At 36.2% G+C, this 12,388-nt stretch overlaps 1 protein-coding gene across 1 annotated transcript in view; it reads left to right on the forward strand.

Annotated features, from left to right (window-relative positions):
* Window positions 1-12,388, forward strand: part of SGCZ (sarcoglycan zeta) — a 1,157,176-nt gene that overhangs the window by 1,012,906 nt on the left and 131,882 nt on the right. The window contains exon 4 of the mRNA XM_045998548.1: window positions 3,711-3,798. Within this exon, the coding sequence (XP_045854504.1) occupies window positions 3,711-3,798 (88 nt within the window). The remainder of the gene's footprint in view (window positions 1-3,710; window positions 3,799-12,388) is intronic.

Consider the following 12,388-nt stretch of genomic DNA (forward strand, 5'->3'; position numbering starts at 1 on the left):
TAAGGTTTTAAGCAGGCCCTTGGCGTTAAAAAATGTGTGCATGAAAGAATCATAAACAGGCTTTCAGGCCCACTTAATGGTATCACTGAGTCTCCCACCTGCTTTGTCTGAAGAGTACCTAAGAAGGCATATAGGTTTCCTAGAGTTACAGCCAAGATGCAAGGCAACTCCAGAACACTGTGATTTACCTGCCAGGAGATTTCCTGGTTTTCGACAACAGAAATTTGAATCAAAAGATGAAAGGTTTTTTTTTTCTCCAAAAAGAAAAGATATTTATATTACTATATTGTGCAGAATAATATGCCACCCACTTACTTACTCTCACACAAAATTTTTATGTCTTATTTCTCCTCCATGAGATAAGACTAGCAAATAAGTTTCTCCCCTTGACGTTCTCAGCAAGAATAAGCTATGAGAGTCCTGCTATGTTTCTTTTAATATCTGATATTAGACACTAGCCTTCAAAGTCTTGGAGTACAGGAATATAAGACAAAGGACCATAAGGAAGGAATGTAGAGCAGAGAGTGGAAAGCGTTGATTTCCTAGTGGAAATTATTTTCTTACACATAAACCTTTGGAGAGATGAACACAAGAAAGGACATGTAAGTGTTCTTAAATGTCAGTCTTTTTTTGGAAAGAGGTAGTATCTTGGTACTAATTTTTACCCCCAAAAAAGTGTTTACTATTAGATTTACAGATTGCTGAGGATTCTATCTTCTTTGGATGTTGCTATCATTTTTATCATGTATGTGTTTATCACATATGTATATTTGAATTAGTACTGAGTGTGTTAAATAAAATGTCATGCATAAGCCACGGTTCTAAGCCCCAGAGATGTCACTGTCCTGATACAGAATTCAGAAACCAAAGCAAAGTTTATGCATTTCTTTTTGTTTAAAAAAAATACTTATTTGTTTTCTTTATTTGTTTAGTCTTTTGCACCCAAAGTGGGGCTCAGACACATGGCCCCCAGAGCAAGAGTCTCCTGCTCTTCCAACTGAGCCAGCAGGCACCCCAATAATTACTTGTTTTGATTCAGCTCACCTTTTAACAAGTCAGTATAACATATTAATATATTAATGTTCATGTGAATGCAGCATAGAGAATTGTTCATTACCCCTGAAAGCTATATGCTTTAAGTTTTAGTAAAAAGATGGCTATTTTCATCATGGTGAAGTCTTAATCTAGATATAAATATTTAATTCTGAAGGGAAATTTAGTGGACTCATGGGAAAAAAAGGAACGAATGCCAGGGGGAGAACCTCATTTCTGTGGTTACAGTAAGGGAAAAGTGGATTGAAGTGTTGTAAACAAAGACATATAATAATTAGATTCTCACTTCTAACTCAAGTCTATCTCTACTAAATCAGATGAATTTCATATTGCCTTTTATAATGGACTATTTTCTCATCTTAAAATATTTAGTAAGGCTATAATTATTTTAATATACTTACCTAGTTCTGAAATTACACAATATTAATGGTTATGCTTTTATATGCTATAGTTCCCAGAAATTTAGGTTTAGCAAAGCAAATAAAAGCATATATTATCATCAGCTTTTAAAAATCTAAACATTAATTGTGTATGTCATTTCATAAAAATATTAAAACAATCTGAATTAAAATTCAACCAGTGTATTTTTAGTGTTTGGAACTGCAAGTTACTTTAGAGGCTTTTGCTGTTTGTTACATTCATATTAATTTTATTGAATTCAAAACCCCCTTTTTAAATGCATGAGTTACATGTAATTAATTCTACCATCCTAAAATAGAATCTTTGTCTGCTTTTAAGAACCCTCTTCTTTGTGCAGTATCTTTACGGGATCTAATTGCCTGCAGCCCTTAGTCCATGACCTATACTGTAAACAGAATTGTAACACATTGTCCAAAAGGAAAGATAGAATAAATTTAAAATACATTAGATATTTGCAAATATGGATTACTGTAGCATAGAAATACCTATGGAAAGAGGACTAGATATATTTTTTGAATTGTATAGATAACACTTCCGATTTGTGACACAAAGAAATGAGTTGTGGTAAGAAAGAGTCAAATTAACTATAGTGGCTTTTGTACAACCAAGTCTCACTTTACAGAATAAAATTATTCTTCAAAATGTAGAAAGTTAATTTAAAAAAACACATCTTTGTTTACACATAGTAGCAAAACCCACTTTGAAAAGAAAGCACGCATGCACACAGCGTGAGTGTATGTGTGTGTATGTGTGTGCTTCTTTACCCAGTGCTCTGTATCTAGACAGAGGTGGTACAAATCAGCTTTAGGAAAAAGCTTATAAAGCCCTTCTTATGTATCTTCAAATCACAAATCTCAAATCCTAATCTTGAAAGAGTTTTTTAATAGCTTATATGTCGAAGCACTTGTGTACTTACATTGACATAGAAGTGACATATCGCCTAGACCGTGAGGATGGTATTGGGAGAGATTTTCATAGAATTTTTTTTACCTAGATTAAAAGCTCCATGAGGGCAGGCATTGTTCCATTTCGATCACTGAAATGTCCCAAACCTCTGGAACATTACAGCATGCACAGTGAGCTCTCAATAAATACTTGATGAGTGAATGGATGGACAGTTTGTAAATGATCACCCTGCTTATATTTTAGATCATGAAAATGAAAATGTAGGCAGTATAAATTACTTGTCTGATCTGTGGTGGCAGAAGCCCACTATGCAGCTTCCTAAGGCAGTGGGTAATATCCTTCAACAAATTATTTCACTGTTAAGTACTAAATTGGTGATAAAAATAAACATCTAACCAAGGTTAGATATCCTAAATGAAAATTTCCAGGAAACATATTCTTATATGTTATATACTTCCCTACATAAACCATTCTGAGATTTACAGGGCATTCCCATGTGAGGTAAACAAACAAGCTAATATCATTTATAAGAAAATTTATTTACCCACTCAAAAAAAACCTAATAAATTCTTTTTTTTTTTTTTAAGCAGTTTGCTAAGCAGTGAGGATATAATTGTATACACATGACTGTCATGGTTCCTGTCACTTGGACATTTCCTTTTGTGACAGAAACAAATGAAACCAAGTAAATGCATACGTATGCAAAATAAGTTTGCCTTGTGATGAGTACTTTGAACAAAATAAATGGAGACTGGGAGTTTGGAGATAAAATGAATTTGTAGGTGAGGCAATTTTGATGAGATGACACTTGAGCTGGGATCTGAAAGTTGCAAACTCAACTTAAAAAGGAACTTCCTCTGTGTAAACCTGGCGATTCACAGACCTGTACCACTGGGGATAAAAATACATTATATGTTTATAAAAAAAAAAAAAAAGAAAGAAAAAATTTTAAAAAAAAGGAACTTCCTCATTTGGGTAGGGTTTAAAACATCTCCATAGGTAGACATATATTCTACTGGGAGATGGAGAGGGGAGGAAGTGTCTACACCTTGTACATACAGCAGTTGGTAGAGTTGGAAATTATTCTGCCAAATAGTTAATGTCCATTTACCAAAGTGAAACATTCCTATCCTGTCAAGTAGATATGATGAAACACTTGTATTTTTTTCATATTATCCAGTCAATATTTGGAATGTTAAAATAAATGCTTAATATAAAACAAAGGAATAGAATTTTGGTCATACCCAAACTAATGCAGTATAGTTTTAGAGATTAAGTTTGACTCTATTTCTATTTTTATTTGATTTCTTTGTCTTATACATCTTTCCCAGGATAGTCCACTGGTCTTACAGTCTGACAGGAATGTAACAGTGAATGCAAGAAATCACATGGGGCAGTTAACTGGACAGCTGACAGTAGGTGAGTGCTTTGGGGGTAAAGATTGCTTTTACCATCCTACTCCATTTGAAGATTTGTGATTATTTAAGTTGGGGAAAGTGAAAGTCTGTTATTTCTCTAATATAAAATTAGACATCTTTTTTCAGCCTATCTATCTTGCATAAGATTTGATTTTTCATAAACTAATTATAGTTTCCTCTATTTGGCAGTTCTTACTCTTGTCAATGTGTCACTATGAGACAATTACATATATTTTATTGTAATTACTCTTGAATTATGAAATGTACCATTTTTCCAACAAATATCTTCCTGGTGTATATAAAAAATATGAGATATAATAGCATGTGGTCTCCATGTCCTTTGTTTTAGGTAAATAATGTCCTAAGAGATATTATCTGCTAATGTAAATTGAAAATGGCATATGAGTTGAATACAGTAAATCTTAACATTTATCAGTTACTTCTATATCTGGTGTTGAGATTATTTATATTTTAAGATTTATAGGCTTTAGAAGTTATAAACATAACCTAATGATAAAATATTATTGTTTTCTCATATTGTCAAAAAATTAGATTTGTATTACATAGCATTATTATTTTACCCAATTTTTATAAGAAAACTGGCAAATAAGAATCAGTCATAATTATGTAAGATAATAAAAAGATTTGATTTGTGTGTAACTGTCAAAATATCTTTAGAATGCTGTACTTTTTTGTGGAGAAATTACCCAATATTGATAATATATGTGTGTAAATAAAAGTATAAGGAGTAAATTACATTTTCAAGGAATGAGTTGTCCTTATCTTAACAAAAACATAATGAGCACCTTAACACAAATGTATATTTCTAGTAGTTCTTTTTAAGTTACACAAGACTATGGCATTTGAAAAGTGGGATTTATAAACATTAATTTGATTGTGTTTACTTCCTTTGTAGGTATATGAAATACTTTTTGATATGTTATTTTCTTTAATGAAGCAAAAAATGCAATATGTCTTAACATATGTGTATTTCCAAAAATATATTTGCACTTTATAATAATTCAGTTTTATTTTACGTTATGTTCACATCATAGAAGTTGGTCACTAGTCATCATCAGTTGAACACTGGAGGATAAAAATCAAAGGAGGATAAACTGAAAAGTTGAACAGGAAGTAATATTAATGCGTAGGGTTTGTTTTGTTTTACATATTTTTTTCGATAGTCTCCCTCAGTCACAAGTGTTCATGTTTGGGAAACCCAAAATAGCTGCTGTGTGGTCCTGTAGTGTAAGCATGATAAGAATGTCTATAATTCCATGTCTGTAACATTATCTCAGTAAAACATTAATAGCAATTGGATATTAAATAATTGGAATGTCATTGTTCTAAATAGTTTAAAATCTGCTTAGAGTCACAATTGTATACTTCATCTAAGATCTCCTATATCATCATAATTCCCCTTGTTTAATGGCTCAGTAAATTTTGGAGAATAAATTCACTCCCAGGAACTGCTAACTTTTATTGTCAAAATCATTGACTCATCTTGGATATATTCATTCCATTTATCAAGAATCAGTGACATATCCAAATTACATAGAAACCTTAATTACAATCTGTAATTTCTCATTTTTCTGTCTGTCTTCATTACTTCTTCAAAGCTGAGAGTCATGGATGCCTTAAGTAAGTTTTACTATATGGTAATAAGACAGTGTCATTTGCAAGAAATTCAAGAAAATGATATTATCACTTAGTACTGATTTGCTTTTCATAATTCACATTCTGAGGATTAAATGCCACATAAAATAAAAACAATTAGAGACAACTTCTGCAGCAGAGTTGACTTTTTTGGCTCCTTCTGAGGTCTGAGGGGCTTGCCTTCATTGTCCAAGGAGATTTACAAAACAGCCAGTCAGGGAGTGGGAGGATTGAACGGCAGGTGTGCATGTTTACTGGTTCTCTGCCTTTTCTAGCGGCCGTCAATAAGCTATATATACTCAAATTTGTCTTTTTTAATGATAAGAGAAGATATGCTTGATGAGAACAATTTGGCACTAAGATTTTTTTTTTTATTCGTTTATTTGTTTATTTACAGCATAACAGTGTTCATTGTTTTGGCATCACACCCAGTGCTCCATGCAGTACATGCCCTCCCTATTACCCACCACCTGGTTCCTCAACCTCTCCCCCGCCCCCGCCCCTTCAAAACCCTCTGGTTGTTTTTTAGAGTCCATAGTCTCTCATGGTTCATCTCCCCTTCCAGTTTCCCTCAACTCCCTCTCCTCTCCATCTCCCCATGTCCTCCATGTTCTTTGTTATGCTCCACAAATAAGTGAGACCATATGATACTTGACTCTCTCTGCTTGACTTGTTTCGCTCAGCATAATCACTTCCAGTCCTGTCCATGTTGCTACAAAAGTTGGGTATTCATCCTTTCTGATGGAGGCATAATACTCCATTGTGTATATGTACCACATCTTCCTTATCCATTCATCCGTTGAAGGGCATCTTGGTTCTTTCCACAGTTTGGCGACCGTAGTCATTGCTGCAATAAACATTGGGGTACAGATGGCCCTTCTTTTCACTACATCTGTATCTTTGGGGTAAACACCCAGCAGTGCAATTGCAGGGTCATAGGGAAGCTCTATTCTTAATTTCTTCAGGAGTCTCCACACTGTTCTCCAAAGTGGCTGCACTAACTTGCATTCCCACCAACAGCGTAAGAGGGTTCCCCTTTCTCCACATCCTCTCCAACACACGTTGTTTCCTCTCTTGCTAATTTTGGTCATTCTAACTGGTGTCAGGTGGTATCTCAATGTGGTTTTAATTTGAATCTCCCTGATGGCTAGTGATGATGAACACTTTTTCATGTGTCTGATAGCCATTTTATGTCTTCATTGGAGAAGTGTCTGTCATATCTTCTGCCCATTTTTCGATATGATTATCTGTTTTGTGTGTGTTGAGTTTGAGAAGTTCTTTATAGATCCTGGATATCAACCTTTTGTCTGTACTGTCATTTGCAAATATCTTCTCCCATTCCGTGGGTTGCCTTTTTGTTTTGTTGACTGTTTCCTTTGCTGTGCAGAAACTTTTGATCTTGATGAAGTCCCAAAAGTTCATTTTTGCTTTTGTTTCCTTGGCTTTGGAGACATATCTTGAAAGAAGTTGCTGTGGCTCATATCGAAGAGGTTACTGCCTATGTTCTCCTCTAGGATTCTGATAGATTCCTGTCTCACATTGAGGTCTTTTATCCATTTCGAGTTTATCTTTGTGTACGGTGTAAGAGAATGGTCAAGTTTCATTCTTCTACATATCGCTGTCCAGTTTTCCCAGCACCATTTATTGAAGAGACTGTCTTTTTTCCATTGAATATTTTTTCCTGTTTTGTCGAAGATTATTTCACCATAGAGTTGAGGGTCCATATCTGGGCTCTCCACTCTATTCCACCGGTCTATGTGTCTGTTTTTATGCCAGTACCACGCTGTCTTGGTGATCACAGCTTTGTAGTAAAGCTTGAAATCGGGTAACGTGATGCCGCCAGTTTTGTTTTTGTTTTTCAACATTTCCTTAGCAATTCGGGGTCTCTTCTGATTCCATACAAATTTTAGGATTATTTGCTCCAGCTCTTTGAAAAATACTGGTGGAATTTTGATCGGAATGGCATTAAAAGTATAGATTGCTCTAGGCAGTATAGACATTTTAACAATGTTTATTCTTCCAATCCAAGAGCATGGAACAGTCTTCCATCTTTTTGTGTCTTCTTCAATTTCTTTCATGAGTGTTCTGTAGTTCCTCGAGTACAGGTCCTTTACCTCTTTGGTTAGGTTTATTCCCAGGTATCTTATGGTTCTTGGTGCTATAGTAAATGGAATCGATTCTCTAATTTCCCTTTCTGTATTTTCATTGTTAGTGTATAAGAAAGCCACTGATTTCTGTACATTGACTTTGTATCCTGCCATGTTACTGAATTGCTGTATGAGTTCTAGTAGTTTGGGGGTGGAATCTTTGGGGTTTTCCATATAAAGAATCATGTCATCTGCGAAGAGAGAGAGTTTGACTTCTTCATTGCCAGTTTGGATAACTTATTTCTCTTTGTTGTCTGATTGCCGTTGCTAGAACTTCTAATACTATGTTGAATAAGAGTGATGAGAGTGGGCATCCTTGTCGTGTTCCTGATCTCAACGGGAAGGCTGCAAGCTTTTTCCCATTGAGGATGATATTTGCTGAGGGTCTTTCATAGACAGATTTTATGAAGTTCAGGAATGTTCCCTCTATCCCTATACTTTGAAGTGTTTTCATCAGGAACGGATACTGGATTTTGTCAAATGCTTTTTCTGCATCAATTGAGAGGACCATGTGGTTCTTCTCTCTTCTCTTATTGATTTGTTCTATCACATTGATTGATTTGCGAATGTTGAACCAACCTTGCAACCCAGGGATGAATCCCACCTGGTCATGGTGGATAATCTTTTTAATGTGCTGCTGGATCCTGTTTGCTAGGATCTTGTTGAGAATCTTTGCATCCATATTCATCAGTAATACTGGTCTGAAATTCTCCTTTTTGGTAGGGTCTTTGCCTGGTTTGGGGATCAGGGTAATGCTGGCTTCATAAAAAGAGTCTGGAAGTTTTCTTTCTGCTTCAATTTTTTGGAACAGCTTCAGGAGAATTGGTGTTATTTCTTCTTTGAAAGTTTGGTAGAATTCCCCAGGGAATCCGTCAGGTCCTGGGCTCTTGTTTTTTGGGAGGTTTTTGATCACTGCTTCAATCGCATTACTAGATATCGGTCTATTCAGGTCGTCAATTTCTTCCTGGTTCAATTTTGGGAGTTTGTAGTTTTCCAGGAATGTATCCATTTCATCTAGGTTGCTTAGCTTATTGGCATATAACTGTTGGTAATAATTTCTGATGATTATTTCTACTTCCTTGGTGTTAGTTGTAATCTCTCCCTTTTCATTCATAATTTTATTAATTTGGGCTTTCTCTCTTTTCTTTTGGATTAGTGTGGCCAATGGTTTATCGATCTTATTGATTCTTTCAAAAAACCAGCTTCTAGTTTCATTGATACGTTCTACTGTATCTCTCGTTTCTACCTCATTGATCTCTGCTCTAATCTTATTTCCCTTCTTGCATGTGGAGGTGGTTTGATTTGTTGTTGATTCTCCAGTTCTTTAAGGTGTAGAGACAGCTGGTGTATTCTGGATTTTTCAATGTTTTTGAGGGAGGCTTGGATGGCTATGTATTTCCCCGTTAGAACCGCCTTTGCTGTATCCTATAGGTTTTGGACCGATGTGTCTTCATTCTCATGGTTTCCATGAATTGTTTAAGTTCATCTTTGATCTCCTGGTTGATCCAAGCATTCTTAAGCAAGGTGGTCTTTAGCTTCCAGGTGTTTGAGTTCCTTTTGAACTTTTCCTTGTGATTGAGCTCCAGTTTCAAAGCATTGTGATCTGAGAATATGCAGGGAATAATGTCAGTCTTTTGGTATCGGTTGAGTCCTGCTTTGTGACCCAGTATGTGGTCTATTCTGGAGAAGGTTCCATGTGCACTTGAGAAGAATGAGTATTCTGTTGTTTTAGGGTGGAATGTTCTGTAAATATCCATGAGGTCCATCTGGTCCAATGTTTCATTCAATGCTCTTATTTCTTTATTAATTTTCTGCTTCGATGATCTGTCTATTTCTGAGAGAGGCGTATTAAGATCTCCTACTATTATTGTATTCATATCAATATGACTCTTTATCTTGATTAATAGTTTTCTTATGTAATTGGGTGCTCCCATATTGGGGGCATAGATATTCACAATTGTTAGATCATCTTGGCAGATAGTCCCTTTAAGAATTATGTAGTGTTCTTCTGTATCTCTGACTACAGTCTTTAGTTTAAAATCTAATTTGTCTGATATGAGAATCGCTACCCTGGCCTTCTTTTGAGGCCCATTGGCATGAAAGATGCTTCTCCATCCCTTCACTTTCAGTCTGGGTGTATCCTTAGGTTCAAAATGGGTCTCTTGTAGACAACATATGGATGGGTCCTGTCGTTTTATCCAATCTGCAACCCTGTGTCATTTTATGGGCGCATTTAGGCCATTCACATTGAGAGTGATTATTGAGAGATAGGTTTTTATTGACATCGTGTTGCCTTTGAAGTCTTTCTGTCTGTAGATTGTTTCTATATTTCTGTTCAATGATATACTTAGGATTTTTTCGCTTTTATAGGACCCCCCTTAATATTTCCTGCAGTGTCGTCTTGGTGGTTGCATAGTCTTTTAAGCCTTGCCTGTCTTGGAAACTCTTTATCTCTCCATCCATTTTAAATGTCAGTCTTGCTGGATAGAGTATTCTTGGTTGCATGTTCTTCTCATTTAGTACTCTGAATATATTTTGCCAGCCCTTCCTGGCTTGCCAGGTCTCTGTGGAAAGGTCTGACGTTATTCTAATGGGCTTTCCTCTGTACATAAGGAGCTTTTTTGTCCTAGCTGCTTTTAAGAGGGTCTCTCTTGAAACAGAATTCCTCATTCTAACTATAAGGTGTTGTGAGGACTTTCGAGAATTTAAAATCTTGGGAGGAAATCTCTCTGCCTCTCGTACATGAACGTTGTTTCCATTCATGAGATGGGGAAAATTTTCATAGACAACTTCTTCCACTATATCTTCTAGACTTCTTTCTTTTTTCTCCCCTTCAGGGATTCCAATAATTCTGACGTTGGAACGTTTCATGGCATCGTTTATTTCCCTGATTCTGTTTTCGTGGCTTCTGAGCTGTTTGTTCCAGGCTTCCTCCTGATCCTTTCTCTCTATCTGTTTGTCCTCCAGATCACTAATTCTATCTTCTATCTCAGTTACCCTAGCTTTTAGAGAATTTAGATTAGATTGGAACTCATTGAGAGCATTTTGAACATCATCCCTGGTGGCTTTCAGTTCTGCCCTAATCAATTCTGTTTGGTCATCCATGGCTTTCTCCAACCTAGCTATTGCCTGGATAATTGTTAGTCTGAATTCCTTTTCTGACATATTGTCTATGTCGATAGCCATTAGCTCTGTTGCAGAAGGCCCATCCTCTGTGTTTTTCTTCTGTTGGGTATTCCTCCTCCTAGTCATTTTGGAAAGAGATGACTGAACAGATGCAGCTGGACTTATCGATTGTCGTGCAGTCAATGTGCACCCTGGAACACTTCTGTGCAATCAGGATTCCCCACCCAAATGAGAGAAAAAAGAAAAGAAAAAGAAATAGAGAAGAAGAAAGAAAAAAAAGGAGAAAGAAAAAAGGAAAAAAAAGAGAGAGAGAGAGAGATAGGAAAAAAAAAGGGAAGATAAAAGAGAAGGCTCAGCCCAAATGGGCCACAAGGTAAGATTTATGAAGTATACAAACAAAAACAAACAAAAAGACTGATAAAAGTATATGACAAGAGAAAATATATATATATATAAGCAAAAAAAAAGGGAATAACCTCATCAGAAAGAACCCCAAGTATAAGATTTATATATTATCAGGACAAACACAAATTCACAGAAACACTGACAGAAGGAAAAATTGGGAGAGTGGTTATAAATTCTCAGTGTGGGTGAGGAAGGTTATTTTGATTCTTCCTGAAGGTATCTTGATGTTTTTGTTAAGGGACTCAACTTTCCTACGTTACAGGGGGATTAGAAACTGGTTTGCCTATAGGGGTAGCATTGATTGGGGAAAGGGGAAGTTTAACCTTGAAGTTTAACTCTATATGTATAGTAGAAAATAAAAATTAAAAAAGAATAAACTAGACTAAACTAAGTTAAAATTGAAAAAGAAGTTTAACTCTATATGTATAGTAGAAAATAAAAATTAAAAAAGAATAAACTAGACTAAACTAAGTTAAAATTGAAAAAGAATTAAAAAAATAGAAAAGCAAAAGAAAAACACGGGTGTATGTATCAAAAAGTTCAGGTTAGAAGGTTATTAAAGAATTTGATGTACTGAACATCTCAGTGTGGTGGTAAATAGGTTAAAAAATTATCTGTATGTATAAAAAAAAAGAACCAGAATATTGGTAAAGAGTTAAAAATAAAAGTTGTATTTATGAAGTAGTGGTGGTTGTTCTCTTGTAGTCTTTTTTTTTTTTTTCTTCCTTCCTGGTTGGTTTTCTGGGGGAGGGGCCTGCCACGTGGGTTTTCAGACAATGATGTTCCCTGAGTTAGGTCCTCCCGCTCCCCTCAAGGGGGTGAGCTCTGAGGAAACTGTTTTTTTCAGCCTTTTGTTCTCTGGGGGTTTTTATGTTCTTTCATCTGCCTTCTCTCGCCTTGACAGCTTTTGATGGTTTTGGAGGTTTAGAGGAGAGCAAACTGCACCCCGACCTCCCTCTCAGAGAGAAGCCCCAGAATGTTTTGGAAAAGCTGCTGGCTGAGTCGGTTCTGAGTCACTGTCCCTGGGGATGCAGGAGCTCCTCGTTGTACCCAAAACCAGGGCAGCGGTGGCTGTCTAGGCAGCTCCAGACCACCAGAGAGGTTCGGAGCAGAGATCGCACACTGAGATTTTCCCGCTGTCCCGGGCTGGGAATGTCTGGTTTTTCCGGCTGCCAGAGCTCCAGGCTAGTGCCTATGAGCACCTATCCCAAGGGAGGGTGTGGGACGTGCGCGTTTCAGGATTGCCATCTGGCCAGG

Source organism: Meles meles, chromosome 2 (genome assembly GCF_922984935.1).
Source record: "Meles meles chromosome 2, mMelMel3.1 paternal haplotype, whole genome shotgun sequence".
NCBI classification, from domain to species: Eukaryota; Metazoa; Chordata; class Mammalia; order Carnivora; family Mustelidae; genus Meles; species Meles meles.